Here is a 26,320-nt window from a genome sequence, read left to right as displayed (position 1 = left end):
GCCATCAATGGGATTCTTTAGCTCAAGTCAACATTTTTTTGAGCATTTAGCCTGGTTTGGGAAATGTGTTAGGTGCCTGGAATATAAATAAAAATGAATACTATAGGGTTGTTTATTCATTCAACAACTGAGTAATGAGTGGCTGCTAGGGACTAGGGACTGGGTTCTGTGTGATGCATTGTATCTATGGCTGAGACAGGGCAGGTCCCATACTCACAGAACTGTTTATGGTACGTAGAGAAGATAGATGTTCAAAACGTGAATTCAACAATGTTCCATGGGTGCTGTTAGAAGAATTATCGGTGCTATGGGGCACTTACTAGGGTCCTATCCTGGTCTGGGAGTCCAGGAAGGTCTTCCCAAGGAAGTGATACTTAAGTGTCTTCCAGGAGCACAGAGACTAGGGGTGATAGGTATAATATAAACCCATAAATACAGAGCTGTGATGGATGGATATAGAGGATGTGGGGGCAGGGCTCCTGCCATACTGTACTAGGGTCAAGGTAGATTTATTACCCAATCCTTAGAGTTGCTGTCACGATTTGGATACATCCAGAAAATTTTCCATAGGAGTAGGTATTTAAACGTGTGATGACTGCAATCAGGTGACTAAGACTCAAAATAGCAACCAGAAAATAATACTTCCTGCTTCAACTTCTCTCTCTCTCTCTCACACACACATACACACACACACCATATGAATCAGGCTAATTTGCAAGTAAAAATAAAATGTGCCCCTTGTCCTCCTAACCCAGACCCTATTACTGTGGTTCTTAAAGCATCTCATTACCAGATCTTGATGATTTGTATATAAACGAAGGTAAAGAGTCACTCTTTTTAACAGTAAACTTTCTCAAAGATAGAAGACAAAGATCGAGTGAGACTTCTAAACAATCCCTGCTCTGAACCCCAGCCCTGAAAATCCACGAGGTTGGTTATGTTTAGAAAGCTGAGGCTACTTAAGGGCTTGTGAGTTAGCCATGAGTGGGTCAGAAGAGTTGCCCTCATCCTATCTTTACCGCTAATTCTCAAGGTGATCTTGGACAAGTCACTTCCCTCCCTGAGCCCCAGGTTCCCCATTTATAAATAGAGGAAGTTGGGAAAGTCCTTTTGAGCTAAGTTTATGAATTATGAAAAGAATCCTTTACCCTATCCTGTCCCCCAGGCTAACGCGAGTCCCTGGGTTACATTCTTGGCACTTTTCCTTGTAAGCACTTAACACTGTTACTTCTTCTTTTAAAAAGATCTGTTTATCTCTATCAGTATCTGCCCTCCTCCCCGAAAACCTTGAACTTCTGAAGAGCAGAGGCAGTGCTGTTCACCACTGCACTCATGTGTTTTAGCCCATATCTGGCCCACATTAGCAGCTCAATCAACATTTGTTGCCTAAAATGTTCCCAGCAAGCACTCATCCCCACCCCAGCCCTGCTGGCTAGACCAGGGAGTCTTGGGGTTTCCTACCTGGTGTCTGTGTGAATCTCTATGCTGTGTGGTTTTTTTTGTTTTTGTTTTTTTTTACATTCCAAAGGGTCACTTTGGTGCCAACATTGAAATAATTGAGCCTCCATTTCAAAAAAAAAAAAAAATTGCCCCCTGTCCTTCCTTTCTAGGGCCATGGAAGAAACGAGGCCAGAATGAAAAGTTCAGTCAGAACTAAATCAGTTGCTGCCCGTAGTGTAACAGCAGAGATTAGTAAACCTTAATGTGGAAATTTTTTCAAAGCCAGGGATTGTTAGACATTGTGCAGTCAGCACTTCTTAGAGTGATTTATGGAGTTGAACTGCCTTTGATTTGCTTTTGTAAACGATCACTTGAGCTATATTCATTCATTCATCCAATTGTTTGGACAGCACTTCTTTTAAGGCTTTACCACATGCCAGACCTTGTACAAAGTATGGCGTGGGACAAAAGATGGATGTGCACCAGAAGCCCACCGCCAAGTAGAGGAAAGAGGATCTACCCAAGAACTACCTAAGAGATCAGTATTTGGGAGCCTGTTTGATTAGTGTCTGTCTCTTGCTGCTGGACAGTAAGACCCAGGAAGCCAGGAGATAGGTTTTTTGTCTTGTTCCATATATTGAATCTCCAGTGCTGAATGGTGCTTGGTCCACAGTAGGAACTCAGTATATATTTGCAGAACGAGGAAATTAGTGTCATCTAAAAAAGATGTTAAAAAGTGCTGTAGGGATTGAAGAGGTAGAGCTTAGTCTCAGCTGGGGACATTTCCTGATCCCTGAGGGACCATCGAGGTTAGGGTTAGTGTTCCTGCTGCTGTACTCAGGCCCATTTTACAAATAAGGAAACTGTCACAGAGAGGGAAAGTGATTTGCCAGAGTCACACAGTGTTTTTGGCTGAAATTTGTTCCCCTCCTCCCCAGATTCCTCTATTGAAGTCTTAACACCTAGTACCTCCGAGTGTGACTGTATTTGGAAGTAGGATCTTTAAAGAGGTATATTAAGATGAGGTCATGTGACAGGGCCCTAATCCATTATGACTAGTGACCTTATAAAAGGAGGAGATTAGGGCACAGACAACATGCACCAAGGGAAGATGACGTGAAGACACAGGAAGAAGACAGACATCTGCCAGCCAAGCAGAGAGGCCTCAGAAGAGACATCCCTACCGGCGTCATGATCGTGGACTCTGGCCTCTAGAATCGTGAGAAAATAAATTCTATTGTTTAAGCCACTCAGCCTGTGGTGCTTTGTTATGGCAGCCCTAAGCAAATAGATACAAACAGTAAATAATGGCAAAGTTTGGATGGGAACCCAGTTCTGCAGAATCTCTGCCTTAGGGCTTTTCCACGACACCATCCAGCTGGTCCACTGGGGACCCTCTGCAACTAGCCCTGCTGCTGGGGACAGTGATGATGATGATAACAGCCAACCCTTACGTAGTGCCTATTGCGTACCAGCACTCTTCTAAGTACTTTCTGTACAATAGCTCAATGAATTCTCTCAACAGCCCTGTGAAGTAAACATTGTTATTGTCCCATTTTTACAGATGAGGAAACTGGAACACAAAGAGATCGAGCAACCTGCCCAAGTGCATGAGGCAACTCCGTGCTGGCTCTGGGATTCGGACCCAGGCATGGATTTGGATTCAGCTCCAGGAGCATGTTCCTACCCATCATGCTATTCTCCAGGGGTATGTCTACAAGCCAAAGGCATTTTCAAAGATGAGAGGTAATGATCACACTTTGAGGGCTCAATGGGTTTGCTTTCATATAGCCACTAGTTATGGAGACACTTACCCCCGTTTTAATTATCTCAGTAGAGGCATGAAACAAATGAACAGAGGGAGGCAGGAATCTTGCTAAAGAGAAGAGTGTTGAGATTTATTTGTTCCGAATCTTCTTGGGATATGTTAGGATATCAATGAAGAAGGATTGAAACAGCAGATTTCAAGCCTCAAGTTAAAAAACATCTTTTAAATCAGTCCTTGAAAGTGAAATAATCAAACCACCTCAGCCAAAGCACTACGCTGTAAGCGCCCTGGGTTTGAATCCTCCCTCTACTACTTATCAGCTGAGTGACTTGGGGTTTATGAAATCGGTCTGAACTACAGTTTTTCCTTCTGGGAGATGGGGAAAATAACACCCATCTCACAGATGAGACATACTACATACAAAAACACCATCAGGGTGATGATACTTAGTAAGTCGTAGATACACAGAGCTCTTGTTAGTTAAGCAAAATGACCACACTGAAAGGCTCGCTCCTCTGTGAAGCCTTGCCCAGTGTTTCAGTCGAGCCTGTCCAAATTAATTGCTTGCTCCTCTCGCTCTTGAGGGAAGTTTGCTTGCACTTCTATTTGTCACTCAATTTGTCCTTCCTTGCATCATAGAAATTGATGACACATCTATCCAACCACCCATCCACTTAATAAAATTGTACCAAGCACTTTCCATGTCCCATTGTTATGCTAGATACAACAAGGTCCCACTCTCAAAGACATGGGTCTTTGGGGGCATTTAGGGTTGGGTGTGCCCAACAGGCAGGGGCACTATAAAAAGAACAATAATAATAATAGTAAAAATTCACAATTACATTGTATTACAGTATTTATCATAGGAAAAACCAGCACTTTATTCGATTTCTAGACACATATTTTATGATTTAGAACTATTTTAATAGAACAAGGGAGTCATAATGTTTTCAATTCTTTTCCAATTTAACTTCCAAAGATTTGGTTTGGCAACAGATACATTAAAGAATAATTACAAAGACTGTATTAAGTGCTGGTCTAGAAAAAGCTCCAGTGTTTTCTGTTTCCATTGCCCCACTAGATTTTCCCAAGAGCAGAAACCAAGCCTTCTAGCTTCATAGCTGTTCCTCAGGCCAGCTCCTTCAGTGCAGTATACAAGAAGGCCTGGGGAGTGCGGGTGGGGGGCTCTTGCCCAATTCTCCTCTAGCCTGAGAGGAGAAACTCATATATTTTCTGTTTTGTGTGAGGAAACAGAGCCCCAGATGGTGAAAGACTTGCCCAAGATCACAGGAGTGGAGAGTGGCAAACGTTTTAATAGTTAACATTTATTGATTCCTTCTTATGTCAAATATTGGTTGAGGGGCTTTGCATGCTTTTTCTCATTTAATCTTTCTGACAATTCTGTGAAGTAGGTACACTTATTTTCCCCATTTCACAGATGAGGAAATTGAGGTAACGTAAGAGACTTTCACAAGGTCATCTTAGCGATTAAGCAGCCAAGTCCGGATTGCTGTCAGTAGAGGGTGGTTGACGTTGGAATAACAGCCTAATTCTGGACCTGTACGAGCGTTAGGACGAGGCACGCAGGACAGGTGGACACCTACTTGGGCGAGCAGTCTTAGCGTCCGGCGGGGGCGGGCCGGAGGCGGGGCCTCCGACTCGCGGTTCCCCACTAGCCTCCTCAGCCGCGTGAAAGTCCTGCCCCCAGCCGAGGACAGGTCAGGGATTGGCTCTCCCGAGGCCGATTGACGGCGCAGGGCGCAAGCCGGGGCCGCGGCGGAGGCGGGGCCGCGAGCAGGAAGTGGGAATAGAGGCGGCGTGAGGCGGGCTGGCCGGCGGACAGCGGCCGCCACTCTGCCGAGTCGCCGCTACCACTGGGGAGATGGAGGGGCCAGGACTGGGCTCCCAGGTGAGTGCGGCCGGGCGCTGGCTGTCCCGGGGACCCAGGGGGCGGCAGCGACTGTGAGGAGAGAGAGGGCGTGGAGGTGAGGTAGCTCCCAGAGGGGCCTCCGGAGGCGGAGGGGCCGGGTCTAGGGCGGGGTAAGCCTGCAAACCGAGAATGCTGCAGGGAATTCTCTCCGAGACGACCGGGAAGAAAAGGAGAGGGCACACTGGTAAGTGCCATACCGGCCCTCTAGGCTCCACCCGCGGGCCGGGGTCCCCCTTGGGGCCGGTACCCGCCTTGCGCGGCAGGGACCGCTGTGGGGCCTGGGAGGGGAGCGTGGCCGTTCCTGGAAGAGGTGTTAGGTGACACACCTGAGTTGGACCAGCCCGCCTTGACCTTGGCCTGGAGTCTGTGAGATTATGTTGGTTTCTTTTTCTGCCGTGGCGCCTGGAACCCGCCTTCGCCTCACCTAGCCCTGTTTCAGCTCTTGTTCTCACATCCGTGCTTACTCGAAAGATTTGAGGCAGTTTGTTTAGGCTGGAGAAAAGGGGCTGAAAAGGGGAGCATATGATCTTTATCTGCAAAATCCCAAGGGACTCTATTCTGCGTAGGAGGTCTTAATAGAAACCAGATGCAGTTCGAGGAAACAGAGAGGACCAATAGGGGAAGTTATCTGATGTACATGTTAGCTCCAATAGAACAAGGTTTTTGTCCTTTTTGCTTATGGTGCTGACTGGCATATTATAGAAGTTCACTTAATATTTGTTAAATACGTGAATATTCAGATTCAGCCAACATTTAATAAGTACTTAGCCTATGCCAGATGCTTTTATATGCATTATTTGATTCCAGAATTGAAGCATCCTTAAGAGGACGATATTATCTCCATTTACAGATGAGAAAACTGAAGCTGTCTCCAGTTGGAGTGAGTTAGGTAGTAGATTTTCTGTCCCTAGTGGAATTCAAGCAATTTGAGATGATTGGATTAGTTGGCCTCTAAAAAACACCTTTCCAATCTTGAGAGCATTCCTCACACTCCCCCTTTCCCTTCGTTCTTTCAACAGTCTGATGTAAGTTTAAGTGAGAAACAAGAGAGATGGGGAAGTTGTCAGGTGTTCTTGGATTTTGATACAATAAAAAAGGTTTGCAAGCAGACTGGATATTATAAAAGGGTGTAGAATCTTCAAAGGGAAACTGTCTTTTTTTTCCTTTCAGAGAGTTTCAAGGAAAATTTGGTAGGAGTAATTATCCTATCTTAATTACTGCCATTCATTTACAGAAGCCTTCAAGTGCTTAAAGTTCACTCCCTCATGCTGAAGGGAAGATTGCCCTGCCTAAATTCCCTGACAGATGGAGGGAGAGAATGATTCAGAGGTTGAAATTAATGGGGCAAGGTAGAGAGATCATTGTTGTTAACTATAATTGCTATTAACTTTTTCAATAATGAAGATCTTACCTGTTTACAGTGCACTACAGTTTGCAGAATACTTCCATCTTCTTGATCCTCACTGAAACGCTGTGAGGTGGAGAGGGATTATTACTCCAGTTTGAGAGATTAGAATTGAGGCTGAAAAAATCGGAGTCATTTGTTAAAAGTCAAATAGCTGCTAAGTGACAGAGCAAGACTTCATTTGCTCTACCAGATGTTAGGCACTGTTACAGGTGCTGACGATAAATCAGAGAACAAAACAGACAAAAACATTCCTGCTCTGATTGAATCTGGTTTCCTGATTCCAGCTTTAGTGCTGATAGGTTTTTGCCAGAATCTGCCCATACTCTCTGGTCCCCAGTTTCCTCTCTGAGCTCATTTTTTACTACTTTCTTGTTTGGTCAGTAAACCATGGCCACACTGGCCCCATGGCCTTTGTACTTACTATTCGCTCTGTCTGCAGCACTCTTTTCTCATATACCGGCATGGCTTATTTACCCAGCCTTTGTAAGGTCTTGACACAAATGTCACCTCAATGTGGCAAGCCCTCCCTTCCCATCATCACTGTGACCAGCAACATTCCCTAGTCTCCTTCCTTGCTTTATATTTCTTCTCAGCATTTAATACCATTAACAAACTATGTAAATAATTGTCTGATGGGTACTTAACTCTAGTACTTCTGCTAATGCAATGAGAAATCTTAATGGCTGTCAGACCTCTGTTTCTCTCTTTGTTTAATTTGATAATCTGTCAGGATTTTGACCCTCATCAGTGTTTAAGTATGGTTTTCTAGATCTTGGTTTTTGCTTAACTCAATATACTTTAACACTACTTATTTACTACTTAGAAAAATAATTTGATTCTCTATATTTCCATGTGAGAAATATATGATCTCTTATATCTTAACTATTTTCCAGTCATCTATTGCTGTGTAACAAACCATCCCAAATCATAGTGGTGTAAACCAGCCATTGTCATGCTCATGGACTGTGTGTCAGGATTTTGGACAGGGCAAAGCAGGGATGCTTTGTTTCTACTCTGCCACATCTCCAGGAGCCTCTGCTAGAAAGACTCACCATCTGGGATGACTTGATAGCTGGGGCTGGTGTCATCTGGTGGTATCCTCACTGACATGTCCGGCAGTTGATGCTGACTTTTTAGCAGGGACACTTGCATGTGGCCTGGGCATCTGGACAGCATGGCGGCTGAGTTCCACGAATGAGCATTTCAAAAGATAGAAAGTGGAAGCTGCTACTTATTAAGTGCTGAGTCTGCAAACTGGCAGAGCATCACTTCTGCAGTGTTTTATTACTGAAGCAGTCACAGAACTCAGATTTGAGAGGAAGGGATATAGACTTTCTCCTCTTGATGGAGAAGTATCAAAGAACTTGGGGGCTTTGTTGTAAAAATCACCATGGATGTATCCGTAGCTCTCATATATAATTTTTACAATGTTCTGCTTTTTGTCTCCCTGTGGAGGAGAGTATTCAGTTAGCTACAAGTCTATTTTGGTATTCTTGACCCCCCTCCTTTTTTAAAAAAAATTAATTATTTATTTGTTTGTAAACATTTTTTTAATTGAATTATAATCATTTTACAATGTTGTGTCAAATTCCAGTGTAGAGCACAATTTTTCAATTATATATGAACATACATACATTCATTGTCACATTCTCTTTAGCTGTGAGCCACCACAAGATCCTGTATATATTTCCCTGTGCTACACAGTACAATCTTGTTTATCTATTCTACATTTTGAAATCCCAGTCTGTCCCTTCCCACCCCCCATCCCCCTGGCAACCACAAGTTTGTATTCTGTGTCTATGAGTCTGTTTCTGTTTTGTATTTATGGGTTTTTTTTTTTAAGATTCCGCATATAAGCGATCTCATATGGTATTTTTCTTTCTCTTTCTGGCTTACTTCACTTAGAATGACATTCTCCAGGAACATCCATGTTGCTGCAAATGGCGTTATGTTGTTGGTTTTTATGGCTGCGTAGTATGCCATTGTATAAATATACCATATCTTCTTTATCCAGTCATCTGTTGATGGACATTTAAGCTGTTCCCCCTCCTTTTTTTTTTTTTTTTTTGATCGTGTCTGTTGTGTTGACTGCCATATCAAGGTATCTAGAACAGTGCCTGACATGTAGTAGGCATTTCAGTAAATAGCTGATGAATGAATGAATGGATTGTGGCAGGAATTTTATCTTATTCATCTTTTATCCCAGATTACCTAGTACCCTGATTGGTACATAGTAGCTGTTTTAGTAGGTGTTTTTTACATTTCCCTGAATGAATGATTAATGAAAACTCTTATGAGTTTGTTGGTGTCATGAAAATTTGCTTGGTCTATTCTGTTATCTTAACATTGTAGGCAGTTTGGTAGCAGTTTTACTTTCATTGCCATGAAGGGTATGTGTTTATGCAGTGACATCTTTACCAGTGTTCGTGTCAATAAAGGGACTACTGTAACAGCTCCTCTTAGAACCATACAACAGGGAGTTGGAAAGACCTTAATAGCTGTGTTGACCTGCTCCTTTCATTTTACAAATGTAGAAACTGAAGCCCAAAATAGGGTAGGCGATTATGTACAACCAACCTGAAATCTGAGACTTGGCCTTGTTCTCAAGGAGTTTACCTTTTAGCATGGTAAAAATGAAACAGCTAGAGAAAACTTAGAAAAGCATATATATATTTTTGGTAACCAGAGAGTAATTTCTAAGAAGAGTGTATTATGACAGACTTTGCTTTAATCTTTGTGATGGGAATGTATGGTTGTTTTCCTTAGACATCTTAATGTGACCGCCGCCAAAGGAGGTTGTCTCCTTTCTCCCCTGTAGCTCTTGCAGCAGGCTTTTGGGAGGGGAGTGAAATCTAGGGCAAAGGACATAGCTTAGAGCTGTGGTCCCTAAGCCTTTTTGATCGTGGATCCTTATCAGTAAGGCAGTTCTGAGCTTGCACCCTTAGAGTAAAGCCCCACCTAATGTGAAAAGTAGGACTTATAATTTTCACTTTTGTTAAAGTCATGTATTGGGAGGTTAAGGGAGTGATGAGTGATGAGTGATGCCTGCACTGTGAGCCAGCTGGGAGCTCAGGCCTCCAGCTGCACAGTTCAGATCATCCGGGTACTGACTGCAGTTTGTCATCCCTTGTTGGCTCTTGATCACTCTAACTTACATATTGATGGGGATGATTCTGTGTCACATGACTGGCTGGGATGTAAAAAGTTCAGGCCCCCTCTGTTTTATGTACCTAGGGACTGGAGCAAGGAGCCATTTTCCAAATTCATGTTGTCATGGGCATGTTATTGTAAGATTTGACAGGATGTTTCTAAATTGTATTCGGTAGTGAATTGTTTGCTGTATACTCATGGTAAGATTCTGGATTAAAGGTAGTAAATATGTCTGCTTCAAATCAGCCTGTTTGATACTTGGGAATTTTTTTTAGAGGGAGGCTGTCTTTCTATTAGGTCACATTACATTGTCTTTGTTTTTACTTCATGTGGCCAGTGAAGAGCACCTGCTATGACTAGAAGTGTCAGCTCTGCCATCTTCTTGTCTGCTTGTACTTACACTCTTGTTACTATTTCAATTCATGGCTTCTTTGTAGTACTCAGTTTAAGCCACTTGCTCATTTTGGGAGGGGTAACTTAATTAAAATTAGATAATATACCTTGAAAATTCCTTAGCCTGATGTATACTGCAGTATTCTGAAGGGCCCACTGTATCTCCTCTGGGTTGTGGACTTTTTGCCCTGCCCCCAAGTTACCTTCTAAATGGACCATAAGGAGTGACCTGCTTGATATATAGATCAAATGAGGCTGCCAGTGCTAAAAGTTAGTAAAGCTTAAAGAAGCCAAATTTATACATTTTTGTGGTCCCCCCCTTTTTTTTAAGATAAAAGTCATTATCATAGCAGCTTTAATACGTTCTTCTATTACCTAATAGGTCACTATATATGTCCTTGAGTGCACTTGCCTCACTTTGGAGACCATTGACTTTGAAAACAGGCTTTGAGTTTATATAATCATTTTTAGGTTTTACTTTGATCTGGATTTAGGCAAAAAATGATGACATGAATAGAAAGTACCTTCTGTTCTCTCATCTTTGCCACCTATTTTGCCATTTAATCATGTATTGCTTCCATTATCACTTCACTCTCTTTGTCTCTGACTTATCTGCCTCACTAGACTTAAACCCCTGTAGGATGTACACCATGTCTTCTGTGTTTCTAGCATAATATTTTGTACATCATAAATACACAGTAATTAATTGCTAAATATATAAATGCTTTTAATTGTGGATATTCTTTACATTAAAATGTGTAATCCTCCTCAATTTTCTGTATGAGAAGTGAAGCTGATATCCTTAAGGCATAATGAGAAGCAACAATTTTTATCTGTATAATTCAGCACATTTTTTTGTAATGAAAAAAATCTATATATAAACAAAGGCTTAGTCTTCCTAACATATAAATGGAAAAAGATACACAATCCACTAGAAAAATAGTAGACTGAAAAGGCAGTCCACAAAAGAGAAAGCACGAGAGCCAATGAACAACAAACAAACTTGGATCATTGGCAACTAGGGGATGGAAATGAAAAACAAGATGCCATTTTTTAGCCATCAGATTGGCAAGATTGTTAAAAGTTGATAGTATTCAGTTATGGGGAGGTTTGTAGGGAAAACGAACACTTAAATACTTGCTGTTGGGGGTGTGAATTAGGGAAGGTATCTGGTCAATATCTGTTTATGTTTCAAATACATATATTTTTTTACTTAGCAGTCCTGCATTGGGGAATCAATCCTCTAGAATGTACAGGATGCTAATTATAGGGCTATTAATAGAAGTGAATGCTGAAATCATCCTACATGTCTAACAGCAGGGAAATGGTTGAATAAATTATGCTAGATCTATACAATGAATAACATTCAACTGTTACTTGTTACTGACCTGCGGGGCTGTACATGGTGTATTGTTAGATGAGACAAAGGACTTGGTGAATAATTATATAATTGGACCCCATTGTTTTGTTAAATAAATAGAAGAAGAAAATGATAAAAACCTTTGTATAAGGTATAATGTTATATATGTTGAAAGTGTATACACTTAATGAGGAAGGATACACCAAACTGTTAATAGTATCTCTGCTGGTGCAAGATTGGAAGGGAAAGAATCCTGATTATCAACTCTTCATTCACTTTTGTATTGCTAGAGCTTTAAAATGGATATGAATCATTTTATAATTTAGAAAAGTAAGTTTATATAAAAAGTAGACTGATTGCTCAATTTTAGCAACATCTGCTATTTATTGACACTCTAGAAATTGTTAGTATGGTTCAGCTCTTTCCTTGACCCCTGCCTTCCAGTTGGATGTAATTGTAGTTATTGTGATATGGTGGAAAGAATCCTAAAGTAATATTCTTATATTTTAATCTAACTACCTATATGTATATTTTTAGCTGTTTGTGAGTGTGTGTGTGTGTGTGTGTGTGTGTGTGTGTTTAAAATAAGAATGTCATGAAGTGAGGTTGAATTTATCAAATAAATCAGAACTAACCTATTCAAAAAAAAAGCATTTGTGGTTCTGGCTATGAGTAAACTGGAGTAAAGCACACTCCACCCTGTCGATCCCACTGAATGCTCTGGGTAGAATACAGGTAGTGTCTATATAAGGATTCTCAAATGTAAGTTGCAGCAGGTAGAGTGGGGGAGAGGACCAGAACTGAAAAAAACCACTGAACCAGGAGCTAATTTACCTTTTTTTTCCATCTGGGACTCCCCCCTCCTTTCCCCTCCCTGGACTTGAGCCGTGCAGACAGAGAGCACTTCTCGAGAAGCCCTCTAGTTTAGGTTTGTGGAGCAGGAAAGGGGTCTTCTGGCAGCACAAGCACCTGAAACTCTGAGGGAGGAGAACTTCCTCTCTGGACAGAGGAGTTGTGATCCCGTGACAGCTGTTCTTAGAAGTGACACCCAAAGCATGATCCATAAAAGAAAAAAAATTGATACATTATACTTCATCAAAATTAAAAAAATTTTGCTCTATGGAGGAGACTTAAGAAGTGGGAAGATAAGCTACAGACTGGGAGAAATTATTTACAAATAACGTATCTGACAAAAGATTTATGTCTAGCATATATGATATAAGGAACTCAAAACTTAACAGTAAGAAAACAACCCAATTAAAAAGTGGGTATAAAGCCAATTCACCAAAGAAGACCTACAGATGACAAGCAGTTGAAAAGATACTCAGCCCCATTAGCCATTAGGGATATGCAAATTGAGACCATGATGAGATACTACAACACATCTATTACACTGACCATATCAAGTGCCAGAGAGGATACAGAGCAGTTGGAACTGTCATATGTTACTAGTGGTAATGCAAAGTGGTACAGCCACTCTGGAAAATAGTTTGGCAGTTTCTTATAAATTTAACATCTACTTACCAGATGGCCAAACAGTCTCACTCTTAGAGAAGCGGAAACATATGTTCACACAGAGTGAATGTTTATAGCAGCTCCATTTATAATTGCCAAAAGCTGGAAAAAAACCCCACATGGGTTGTTTGAATGGATAAACGGTGATACATTCATATTATGGAATACTATATAGCGAGGAAAAGTTAACTATTAATAATATGCAGCAACTTGGATGAGTCTCAGAAGCATTATGCTGAGTGAAAGAAGCTAGTCGTGGAAGATTATATTTTGTCTAATTCCATTATGTAGCTTTCTCGGAAAGAAAAAACTAGTGATGGAGAGCGTTATCAGTGCTTACCAGGAGTTGAGGTAAGGGGAGGGCATGACTAAAAAGGAATATCCCAAGGAAGTTTTCAGAGGAGTTGGAACTGTTCTGTATCTTGATTGTGGTAGTGGTTACATGAGTCTATACATGTGTTGAAATTCACAGATTACCACAAGTCAATTTAATTGTAAGGAAACTTAGAAAAAAATTAGTATTTGCCCCTTCAGTGTAACCCACTGAGGGGTTGTAGACTTATTTCTGTGAAACTATCATTTCTTAAATCTTTTTTGGAATTCCTGGAGAATTGGTGTAGATACATTATTTCAATTTTCTATTCTTAATGTGTATTTTTCCTTTGAGATTTTTTTTAAACAATTATAAGTTATTCAGAGACAGGTCTGGTGAATAAGGTGGATGAAAGCTGGGTAACAACTTTATGGTAAAGAACAAGATGGGATTGTAAAATAATAAGCCAGTTTTGATCTCTCAGAATGATTTGCTAGATACTTGATGTGAGCCTCCCCCTTGAATGCTGCTAAAAATACTGAATATAGTATAAAATGTTAAGCATTTTATATTTTTGATGCTGTTGTAAATTTTTGAAAGATTCCTTAGGATTTTCTGTGTATGTGATCATGTCTGCAAATGAAGGTGGATTTGCCTCTTTTCTAGTCTGTATGCATTTTTCTTTATTATTCTGTGTAGGGCTTCAGTACAGTGTTGATTGGAAGTGCTGATAGTGGGCATCCTTGCTTTGTTTCAGTTTTTAGAGTTACGTCTGTTGGTTTTAGTATCAGGATAATGCTGCCTCCTAAAATGAGCTGGGAGGCAGCCCCTCTGTCTTCTGAAGGAGCTGGTATTATTTCTTCCTTGAGTATTTTAATAGAGTTTGTCAGTTAAAAGTTGTGTGGATCTGGAGTTGTTTTGTTTTAATGGAAAGTTTTAAAATTATGAACTCAATTTCTTTAATAGAGTGCTACTCATTTCTTTTTAAGTCCATTTTGATAACTGTCTTTCGAGGTATTTTATGCATTTCATCTAGGTTGTTGAATTTATTGGCATAAAGATGTTCACAGAAGTCCTTTATTACCCTTTAAGTGTTTGCAGAATCTTGTAAAGATGTTGCCTTTTTAAAACCTGCTGTTGGTCATTGACATCTTTTTTCTTGATCAGTCTGACTAGAAATTTATCAATTTTTATTGACTTACTCTTTCCAAACAACCAGCTTTTGGTCTCAGTGATTTTTCTGCATTTTTTTTAATATTTCATGGATTCTCCTATATCCTTCATTCTGTCTGCTTTGGATTTAATTTTTTTTCTCTAGATTCTTAAGGCAAAAACTTAGATCACTTATTTTAGATTTTTCTTTTTTTCTATTGTAGGCATTTAAAGCTAAAAATTCATTCAACGATGCTTAGACTGCATCCTACACATTTTGATAAGTTTTCATTTTCTTTCAGTTAAAAATATTTTATGATTTTTCTTTGTTTTCTTCTATGACCTATAGGTTATTTAGAAATGTGTTGTTTAGCTTCCAAATATTTGAGAATTTTCCACATAGCCTTTGGTTATTGATTTTTAATTTAATTCCATTGTGGTCAGAGAACGTGCTCTGTATGAATTCAGCCCATTTAAGCGTGTTGAGACTTGTTTTATGGCCCAGTATATTATCTGTATTGGTGAGTATTTCATGTACATTTGAAACAAATACATATTGTATTGTTGAATGGTGTTTTATGAAAACATCAATTGGATCAAATTGGTGGTTAGTGTTAAGTCTTCTCTATCCTTTTCTGATTTCTCTTCTTTTCTTTATGCTGTATGGTTTTCTGTTTACTTGTTCTATCAGTTACTGAAGGAAGTCTTGAAATATCCAGCTATAATTGTGAATCTTACTATTTTTCTTTTCAGTTCTATCAGTTTTGCTTCATGAATTTTAAAGTTTCTTTTCGGTGCATACGCATTTAAGATTGTTATGTCTTGATGAATTGGCTTCTTTTATATTATGAAATGTCTGTCCTCATCTCTGGTAATATTTCTTGTGTTGATGTCTACTTTGTTTTATATTAACAGAGCCACTACATTTCCTTATGCTTAGTGTTTTTGCATGGCGTATCTTTTTACTTTTAACCTATGTATGTTTTTATATTTAAAGTGGGTTTCTTATAGATGGCATGGGGTTTTCTGTTTCATTTTTTAAAAATCCAGTCTAACAATCTCTGTCTTTCATTTGTTTTCCTTTAGACCACTTGTATTTAATGTGATTATCAATATGGTTAGGTATAAATATATTATCTTGTATGTTTTTCTTTTTCTTCCCTGTTCTTTGTTCATTTTCCCCTACTTTTCCTATCTTTTTAAAAAATACTGAGTGTCTTTTAAGTAGTTTATCTCTGCTATTGGCTGATTACTTATACCACTTTGTTCAATTTAGTTAGAGGTTGCTCTTGGGTTAACATTATATACTTTATCACTGTCTATCTGCAAATATTATTATAGCATCTCTTACAGCAGTATACTTCTGTTTCTCTATTATTACCAAGAAATTTAAAAAATGAGAAAAAGTCTGTTATGTTTACCCATGTAATTACAGATACTTTCCCGTGTAGTTCTGGCACTCTGTTCCTTTGTGTTGATTCAGATTTCCATCTGGTATTATTTATCTTTAGCCTAAAGAACTTCCTTTATCATTTCTTGTAGCATGAGTCTGTTGGCAATTTTCTCAGCTTTTGTTTGTCTGAAAAAGTGTATATTTCACCCTAATTTTTGAAGAATATTTTTGCTGGTATTTCCAGGTTTACAGTTTTTTCTTACAGCTCTTTAAAACTGTTGTGCTTTTGTCTTCCGGCTGGTACTTACTGATAAGAAGTCTGAGTTCATTCTTATCTTTGTTTTTTTGAACATAATATATCTTTTTCCTTGGGCTGCTCTCTTTATCACTGGTTTTTAGTGATTTGATTATGATATGCCTTAGTGTGAAATATGAGGTTTATTCTGCTTGGGTTTGTTGAGCTTATCGGAGATGTGGGTTTATAATTTTCACCAAATGTGGAAGATTTTTGGCCATTGCTTAGTCAAATATTTAAAAATACTTCCTTCTCCTCTTCTGGGACTCCAGTTATACACATTCAAGAACTTGATTCACTGGTGAGGGGGATGGTATCCTTGGGGTGTGTCCACCACAATTCCTTGAAACAGAGATCTGGCAATCTTCCTACTGTCAAAAGCCAAGACCCTCCACCTACTACAAGTAACAAGATCCATTGGTGCCTTTACGGGTCTCCTTCATTTATGACAAAATATATAATTTGGAATTTTCTAATATTAAGCATCTAATCCTAGTGAACAGAATTAAGATGAAAACCTTCCCTGGAATATACCTCTAGGACTGAAAAAAAAATTAATCACATAGATATTGTTGATAGTAGCAAATGCTTCCTGATGTAATTGAATGTAACATTAATTTTCTTACTGTGTCTTGTCAAATTACTCTTACTCTTCAGTGCAGGAATCACAGCCATGGCCCCCACCCTCCAGGATTTGGCCGACACGGAGTCTGTGCACGTGAAAACCAAGAACTTGCTAAGGCAAGAGAAGCTCTTCCTCTCATAGAGGACTCTAGTAACTGTGACATTGTGAAAGCTACTCAGTAAGTCTTCCCAATGATTTGTTTTATCTCAAGGTTCTGTTGAATTATAATAACATGTATGTAGTTTCACTCCAATGTACACCTTCCTTACCTCATACCCCAGTGATAGTATGTTTGCCATACCAACACCAGAGCACTTAACACACTGCACTTCAGTTGTTTACTATTAGTCTCTCCCATTAGATCATGAGTGGCTTCTTAGCAAAAGCATGTCTTTTTCATCTTTGTAACCCCAGTACTTTTGCACAGTTCCTGTGCTATATTTGATGCCCAATAAATGTTTGTTGAGTGAATAAATGACTTTAAATGACACTAGAACTAGACTTTGACTTTGAAACATAAATCTGAGTCTTTTAAAATGTACTACAATCTAAATATGAAGGTGGGATACAAAAATATCAACTCACACGTGTGTGGGTATTTTAAACATTTATTTATGGAGTACTTTCCCTATACCGGTTGTGCTGGGTGCACTAGAAGAAAGTCACGAAAATAGAAATAGGTTTTCTGACCACTTGAAACGATAGTGGATTGTTCTGCGTGCGCTGAAAATGAAGTGTATTTTGAAAGTTTCCCCCTTAAGATCTCCATTTGTGGCTATTTGCATTAAGTCATTTCCAGCATTTTCACCCTCGTGGATCTTACTGATTATTAACATCTACCCTACCTCTTGCCACTGAACATATTTTGAAATATTTTGTCTGTCAGACTATGTTAATTAGTAATCCATTTTCTTAGTAATTAAATATAAACCTCATCAGAGCTTCTAATCTGCATGAAAGAAACTAATGTTACTGCACTAACTTGATATAATTTCTGTCAAAAGCAAAGATGTTTGGTGATTAGTTAACCTGTTTGGCTTTACTGTAGACTAATGTATTTTGTTGGTTAAAAAATAATTGACAGTTATTTGAATTTTCTAATTACTAAATTATATGAAATCTAGAGGCCCTGGGAACCACTACTTTAGGTGAATATGATTTGATATTGTTTATGTTTTTATATTTATATGAAGATGAGAGTGTTCTCAAGGTAACTAGATTATTTGCTTTAACTAGAATGGAAACATTTAAGTGTTTCTCTGCTACCAGTAAAGCTCTTTTATGATAATATGAGATATTAGGTTATATTCACAGGAAATCTCAGTAAAAACTCATTAAATATCTTTCCTAAAACATTCTTCCAATCTTGGACCTTCTCAAGTGGTTATGGGAAGATATTTAGGTAGTATTTGGGAAGGGCAAAAGAGAGCTAGCTAGAATAGGTGTTTGTGTGTTTTCTAAACCACCAAAATCCTAATTAGTATGTACTCCTTTTATATTTCTCACGTGAAGGGAGTATTTCATTTAAAAAGTGGAGAATATAAATATAGGTATCATTATCAACAATTCATTCTCTTATTATTTTCACTTAACATTGTCAAATGGGTATCTCTGTCTTTTAAAAAATGACATAAAGACAGACAGACAGACATGCACACGTGTTTTGGTGAGGCAGAAATTATTTAACAGTGCGGGAAACAGACAATTGTGCCACTTGGCTTGATTTTGACCCTTGAGCGTGTACTGAAACTTTCAGGTCCTGCTAAATAGAAGTAAGTTTTGAAGAAAATGCTAAATGGTCTGATGGGACTCAGTAGTTTCTGTTGAGAAGAATTAGTGCTAATGAATGGTTTTAACTATTATTATAGCATTGAAAAGAGGTATTTCTCTTCTGTTTTTCATTCTGATAGTCAGTTAAATAACTCTCTTAAATAACCTCTTAAGTCTATCCCTCCTTTTCCATTCCTGTTGCCTCTCTTACTTTAGGCTCCAATTGCTTCTCACCTGTATTTGTTGCAAGAGCCTCTAAACTGGTCTCTCAGTCTTGGCCTCACTCTCCTCTAATTAGCTTCCATACTGCCCTTAATGTGATCTTTCTTAGAACTGAAAGTGTGAATGCTTTCCTCTTTAAACTTTCAGTGGCTTCTCCTTGAACTGTAAAGTCTAAATTGCATAGTATGACAGAGAAGGCCTATGCAGCCTTTGCCTACCTCTTCTAACCTCATCCCTTGCTATTCCCTTTCTTATGCTTTATGCTCCTGCGGTGTTAAATTGCTTCTTTTTCTGTGAACATCATGCAGTTTCGCACCTCTGATTTTTGTACATGGTATTCCCTCTGCCTAAAATGTCTTCCCTTCAGCCTATAAAACATAGCTTGTATATCATGTTCCAGCCTTCAGGAAGGGCTAATCATTCCTTCCTTTTCTGTACCTATACCTGTCTATATTTTATTGTTGAATTTATCCCATTCCAAGTTTGCTTTTAGTCTCTTCCTTCTTGTGAGGTTATTGCACAGGCTTTGTTTGATTCAGGGATAAGACTGTAGTCAGGAATCAGCACCATGCATTCCTGATGGCTTTGTGGAGGGTCAAATGAAATTTATTGAAGGCAAGCAAATGTGAGTGTTAAAGTTTATTTAAGAAATTAAGTTCAGCTCTAAATGGATTAATCTGATCAGTTGGTAGCCAGTTTACTTTTTTTCTCAAGAACCAGTGGATTTATTTATTTTTTTTTTGAGAGATAAAACCGTTTTAAAATTTACATAATGTACTGTTCATTGTTTCTAAGAATAGTTTAGAGCTTTAGCTTTTTAAACTCATAGTTATCAAGGGAATAAAGCCAACCACAAAATAAGAATCAACAGAATGCAGTAATCCAATCATAAAGGACAGTCAAATGTGCTTATACATATTCAAGAAATTAATCATCTAAGTTATAAATAGTAGGTAGTTCACTTGTGTCCTTTTTTTAGATTCCACATATAAACAATATCTTATTAGTCAGGTTTACTTTTATTGTTTGACTTTACAATCCATCCTCTTTATGAATATCTGTTAATTATTGTGTTTCTATGTTGCCTGAAAGATTGGATAAAGATATATTTAAAGGAAGAAATTTTGATATTTGAAATTATTTTGATGATATCAATTATGCCTTTTTTTTCCCTCTTACTTGAGATATGGGATTTTTGAACGATGTAAGGAGTTGGTAGAAGCAGGATATGATGTCAGGCAACCGGACAGAGAAAATGTGTCACTTCTTCATTGGGCTGCTATTAACAACAGACTGGATCTTGTAAAGTAAGATGGGATATATGTGTGTTGTTTGTGTATTTATAATTCTGACCTCTCTTTCATTTGTCTATTTTCTTCAAATGCAAGTCTGAATGTTGAACCATCTCTAATCCTTTATTGTAAATGAATACTTGAAACTTTGTGCGATGTAAATTAGTTATCATAGTGTTGAAAAGGACCTTAGAGATCGCCTGGACCAGGACTCTCATGGGCCCCAAAAGGAAAATTAAAAATAAAGCCACAGAGGCCCTTCAGAAAGATAAATTTCAGGCAATGAAATTAAACATTTTTTGAAAACTAGAAGCATAATACTCACAGGCAGACTCCTTTTCTGTGGAAATAAACTGGTGTATTGTTTAGGTAATACAATATATGAAGCACAGCTTTGAACTCATGAAACTAATTCCTGTAAACCACAGAAGAAAATGTCTCTTTACCTTAAAGATTCACTTTATATAGTGTAATCCCATCTGTGCCCCCCAAATGGAGACTGAAACTCTCAAAATGTCTAACTTTTCTGAAAGGATTTTGACTTAATGTTTTGCTACTTAATTTTGGAATTCATTCCAACATAGTAATTCTAATTTTAAACTGTTAAAAGTGACATCATTTTACCTTTCTTCTTGCAAGTTATGTAGAATATCTGTGGTAGGAGCCTTTTGAATATAAACCATTTTAGGAGTGTTGAGGTGGTTTGCATATGCAGAGAGTGGTTATTATGTTTGGTGTATAGTTATAATGGAATGCTCATGACAGCAGGAGTGATTACTTACATGCTGAAGAGTATTTCACTGGGATCTGTTTGATGCTATTGTGTGAACCTTTTGGACTTCTGTAGATCTGAGTGTTTTTTAGGGGGGTGGTTATTACTGTATTTTCTGTTTTCCAATATGTCTGTTATTAAGAACAACTGATGTTTCTTTCTCAGTTTGAATTTAAAGTTTTAAATCTTATTTATGTTTGCTTTTAACAGGTTTTATATTTCAAAAGGTGCTGTGGTAGATCAGTTGGGTGGAGATTTAAATTCAACTCCTCTTCACTGGGCCATCAGGTAAAGGTTTCTTTAAACACTGAAATTGCTGTTCAAAATCAAAAGTGACTTAAACTCATTTTCTGAATGTTACAGACCGGCACTTTCCAATAGAATTTTCTGTGACGATGGTAATGTTCTATTCTGTGATGTCTGATATGGTAGCCACTAGCCACATGTGAAATGTGAAGTATGGCTAATGCAACTAAGGAATTGAAGTTTTAATTTTATTTAATTTTAACTAATTTGAATTTAAATAGCTACATATGGCTAGTAGTCCATAGTGTAAATTGCATTTACAGACCATTTGAAAGGCTCTCTCTTTTTTCCCTTCATTTAAAAAAAAAAAATCAGTTTCACAGAATTTCCAGAGATGATGTTTTTGTGTTTAATTTAGGGCTCCTCTATGATGTTCAAACTCAAATATGTGTATTATGTTTTATGATAAAAATAAATATCTCTTTTATTTGATCATATGGGTAGCTGTGATAGTTCAGGGAACTGTGAACTTAGTTCTTTTCTCTGATAGGTATTGGCTGTCTGAAGCTGAGGTTAATAAGTGCCTGTCTTGATACTTAAAAACTTTCTTTTTCCAAAATGGTTATATCATTTTATTTTATTTACTTATTTTTTCCATTTTTTTAATTGAAGCATAGTCAGTTTACAACATTGTGTCAATTTCTGGTGAATGGCATAATGTTTCAGTCATACATATACATACATGTATTCCTTTTTATCTTTCATTTTAACTCCACTTTCTGTGGTGGGTGTTATTGACATGAATCTGAAACTAAATTAAATAATTGTTCATTGGGGGCAAGGAATTGAATCTTTTCTCCATAACCAAGAATTTTTAGGAATCTAGGGTTAGCTCATTCCCATTAAGCTGCTGAGTGCAGTGCTTTACAGAGAAATGAGCTGTATTCAAATAAAAATATGTAGCTCCTAAGAATAAGATTATCACAGTGTACCTGCAGCCTATGAATGTTGTATTTCAATATATCTGCTTCATGATTATTTTTTGTTTTTAAAATAGGAACAGTGAAGTCTAAGTGGTTTTTAAATTTCCATTTTTACTGTTAGTTATATAAAATTATTTACACATGGTAGCAACGTAAGGTTTAAGGTAGATAGGGAGGTTATTAAGTTTATTACCTGCAGTCAAGAAGGACTGTCCAGATAGTTCCAAGTTTGGAACATCTAAGACATTTAGAGAATCTCCAGTGTTTTAAAAATCTCTGTACTGTTAGGAAATACTTTTTATATCTAATCAGGATCCTTCATGTCTTAGGAATATTAATTTCTTCCTGAATTTTTTTTCTTTTTTGCATGCTACAGAATACAGTATAATTTTTGTCCTCTATTTACAGACAAGGACATTTACCTATGGTCATATTATTACTGCAGTATGGTGCGGACCCCACGCTCATCGATGGAGAGGGATTCAGCAGCATCCACCTGGCGGTATTATTTCAACGCATGCCCATTATAGCATATCTCATCTCAAAAGGACAGGTGTGTTTTGAAACGTTATCTTGTAGTCCAGCCATTGTAAATCTGGAGGGACTTGCAGAATGATTACTAGTAGTCTGTCCTGATTTTTAAAGTAGAAGTTATAGATATCCAAATGTTCAAATATTAGCCTCGGTAGGTCTAGCTATTGAATACTGCTTTTCCAGCCTCATTGGAGCAAAAAGGATGGGTCATTTAGTTCAGTAACATGTAATAGATGTTTCTGAAACTTGTAAGCCTGTAATAGTTTTCCTTATGATCCCAGCAATTTGCAGAGTTTTTCAAAAACGTGACTTCAAAGCCTGTATTTTTCTTCTGGTTGAATCTAGAAATGGAAGTCAGATCACTCAATTAACCCGTCATTAGCTTTCATTATTTGAGTCCAAATGGAGACCAATTTGAATGTGCGCTTCTTATTGTTCTCTAAAGTAATTCCATGAAAAATGACTTGCCTTAAGAGGCATCCATTTATGGCACAAGTTAAATTATAGGTTGTTGGCAGTGGGAGTTTCACTGTCACTATACTTGCCAGGGATATGCTTTCTGGTAGCAAGTAGTTTATGTATCAATAGGCTCGCCTGTAAAGGCATGGAAACATGTTTGCACAAATGCTGTTGGAATGATCGTGTTCTCTTTAAATAAGCACTTTCTCTTAGACTTAGCCAGTTGGAGTAGAATAATTATAACCTCCTGGGTCTCATTTTGGAAAGATGTGTGAGGCGTCATCCTTTTTCCTTCTCTTTGGGCTCCTTCCTCCAAGGCCCATAAGAATATTCAGTAATTGATTTTTTTTTTCCACTTGGTTGAGGTATTATTTTAAACCTCAAATCTGGGCCCATTTTGTTAAATGTTCTGTTTTATTAAAAGCATACCTTCACCGAAATATGATTTCCTTTTTTCCCCCTATATTCTGGAAAATAGAAAAGAATTTTTCATGTTTGCTGCAGAAGACTGAGAGTTCACTATTACTGGAAGTGTTTAAGCAGAGACTGGATGACTTTGTGTAAAAGATGATAGTGTGAATTAATGTGTCAGCTAAAGTCTAAACTAGATGACTTCTAAGGTCCCTACTGTCTCTTATTTTTGATGGTGATTATCAACATTATTCTCTTTTCCTTAGCTCTCCCATTCACAACATACATTTAAAGTCATATATTCATATTTTCCCTTTAAAAGTATTTTGTAGGAATCAATCAGTTTTTACCCTATGGATGTGAAGCAGAACACTTCTTTTATTCAAATGATATTTGAACCCTTCTTGTAGACACAATGGTGGTTTTAAATGTATTAAAATGATACTTGTACTAAGAGAGGAAGGAGAAATTGAACTGTGTTTACAGTTAGGCTGATTGACCCTTCTTTTTGAACAGAGTGTGAATATGACAGATTTGAATGGGCAGACACCTCTCATGTTATCAGCTCACAAAGTACTTGGGTAAGTGAATTTAATTGAACTGCCTTATTCTGATCCTTGATTCTAGCAATTTAAGTATCTTTGTCTATGTGAAATGATACAACATTCTGAAGAAGAAGAAAATAAGGTTTTCTATCTTGTGACTATGATATAGACTTTTAATGGAGTTGTTAGAGAAGCACCATTGAAATAAATTTTCTCTTTTCTGATAGCTTTGGGGAAAAGTTTGAAAGCTGCTAATAAGAAAAAATTTTTTGCAGAACAGGTAGAGATTCCATAGCATATACTTATTAACATGATTTCCAGTTCTTAGTTTACATTTTTCAAGAATGGCTACAAGTTTAAATGCTCCCATAATTTGACATCTAGATGATAAATATGCTTTCCAGAAAACAGTGAATTTTGAGATTCTCTAACATTGTTGACTGCTCTGAAAATATTAATTGTAACTAATCTATGAAAATAGTCTGTTGATGTGTTCATATCAGGTACATATTTAAGTTTTTCTGTGTATTTATTTTTCACATACATGTGATTAATGAACACCATATTACCCAGCTTCTGGTATTCTTTTATTCAAATACACACTACAGTTTGCTCTTTATCAGTATTGTTTCCAGTGTTTTCTTAATTTCTGATTCAGCTTTTACTTAGGACGTCTTTCCTAGGAACTGAGTTAGTTCTGATGCAATTTCCTTTTTGTTCATGGAGTGGTGGGGTTGGGGGTAGAATTTTGTCAAAAAGCATTTTGTTATCTTTTGTGATAACTCTGAAGTTAAGTGTAACATTTACAAATCTGGATAGAATAAGTAAAGTAGTATATCATTTTATTAAAGGAATCTCTTGAGTAGTCATGAAAGAAGAGAAAGTATTGAAGATGAAGTAAAAATATTTTATTGAATTCTGCTTTCAAGTCCATAACTTTCAATGATAAACAAATCTTTTAGGGCAGTATTTATACCACTGTATGTAATAATTGGCTGGAAAGAGAATGTGAACTTAGCTTTTGGTTTATCTTTACAAATATAATGTTTTACATTTAATTTTTTAATTAGATAAATAACTTAGCATTTAATGTAGGCCAAAGTTAAATTCATAGTTTAAAAAAAAGCCAATAGAACAACATGAAAGGAAAAGTTTGAAAAACAAAAGCAATTATTCTACTGTATTAATGTTAAAATTACATTATATAGCAGACTGTCATTTAATAGATATCTCTTGGAGCAAGGAGGTTGCACCTTTCCTGTTAACACCTAGAATAGAACTCTGCACAGGGAAGTTCCTCAGCTTTCAGAATACTTACCAACTGGTTCATTGACAGGGTCATTGTTTTCATTTACCCTTCAAATCATTCATTTTTCTAATACCCCTTGGTATTTTATTGTTTTGAGACAGGCCAGAACCAACTGGATTTCTTTTAAAGTTTAATCCTTCTCTAAACGTCGTTGATAAAATACACCAAAACACTCCACTCCACTGGGCAGTTGCAGCAGGAAATGTTAATGCTGTTGATAAACTCTTAGAAGCTGGTTCTAGCCTGGATATCCGAAATGTTAAGGTATGACCAGGTTTTTATCTCCCTTAGTTTATTGTATCTACGGTTAGTAGACTGGTACATTAACATAAAGATAAGCTATACATACGTTTTCAGTTACCACAAGATAGGTATAAACAATAATAGTTTGCTGCCCTTGGAATAAATACATTGAACCTATGATTCTGGTGATTTTTTAAATAAAATGTTTATCACCTGTGCTATATCAAAAATATAATCGAAGAAAATGAAAACTAATATATGTATGTTCATGTACGACTGAAGCCTTATGCTGTACACCAGAAATTGACACAACATTGCTCTCTCTCTTTTTTTTTTTTAGGGAGAAACACCCCTTGATATGGCTCTGCAAAACAAAAATCGGCTCATTATTCACATGCTAAAAACAGAGGCCAAAATGCGAGCCAACAAAAACTTCAGACTTTGGAGGTGGCTGCAGAAATGCGAGGTACTTTCATACAGGGCCTATTCTGTGGGCTGTGAGAACTGTTTTGTTCATTTGTCTTTGTTTTTTAAGGCACCAGAGAGTTGGCCTAGTGCTGCATTGTATCTCCTGATAAAATCTTTTCTATATATCCCATAACCGAAAGTTGGAAATTTGGCACTTTCATTGGCAATTTATTGTTGGTCCTTAGCTAGATGGCTCTAAAGCCACATGTTACCTTGTGTATATCATGGCATACTTCCACATGTATTTAATGAGTGAACTGAAACACAGATGATTTAGATTCTTAGAGAAGCAAAAGGAAAAATACCTTGTTGCACAGAAATTTA

At 37.5% G+C, this 26,320-nt stretch overlaps 1 protein-coding gene across 3 annotated transcripts in view; it reads left to right on the top strand.

Annotated features, from left to right (window-relative positions):
• The first annotated feature begins 1,692 nt into the window (after positions 1-1,692).
• ZDHHC13 (zDHHC palmitoyltransferase 13) overlaps positions 1,693-26,320 on the top strand; it is a 48,256-nt gene continuing 23,628 nt past the window's right edge. Inside the window, exons 1-9 of one of the 3 annotated variants that reach the window (XM_074372252.1) lie at positions 1,693-2,659; positions 3,005-3,148; positions 16,775-16,920; positions 19,919-20,041; positions 21,009-21,086; positions 22,436-22,580; positions 23,948-24,012; positions 25,387-25,549; positions 25,869-25,994. In XM_074372252.1, the coding sequence (XP_074228353.1) occupies positions 3,005-3,148; positions 16,775-16,920; positions 19,919-20,041; positions 21,009-21,086; positions 22,436-22,580; positions 23,948-24,012; positions 25,387-25,549; positions 25,869-25,994 (990 nt within the window). In that variant the 5' untranslated portion in view covers positions 1,693-2,659. Of the gene's footprint in view, positions 2,660-3,004; positions 3,149-4,971; positions 5,118-5,304; positions 5,323-16,774; positions 16,921-19,918; positions 20,042-21,008; positions 21,087-22,435; positions 22,581-23,947; positions 24,013-25,386; positions 25,550-25,868; positions 25,995-26,320 lie in introns of those variants that run through there. The other 2 variants (XM_074372253.1, XM_074372254.1) reach the window with 2 other exon arrangements.

Source organism: Camelus bactrianus, chromosome 10, assembly GCF_048773025.1.
Source record: "Camelus bactrianus isolate YW-2024 breed Bactrian camel chromosome 10, ASM4877302v1, whole genome shotgun sequence".
In the NCBI taxonomy this organism is placed as follows: Eukaryota; Metazoa; Chordata; class Mammalia; order Artiodactyla; family Camelidae; genus Camelus; species Camelus bactrianus.
The sequence above is the reverse complement of the archived record's forward strand: the minus strand, read 5'-3'. Positions and strand labels throughout refer to the sequence as shown.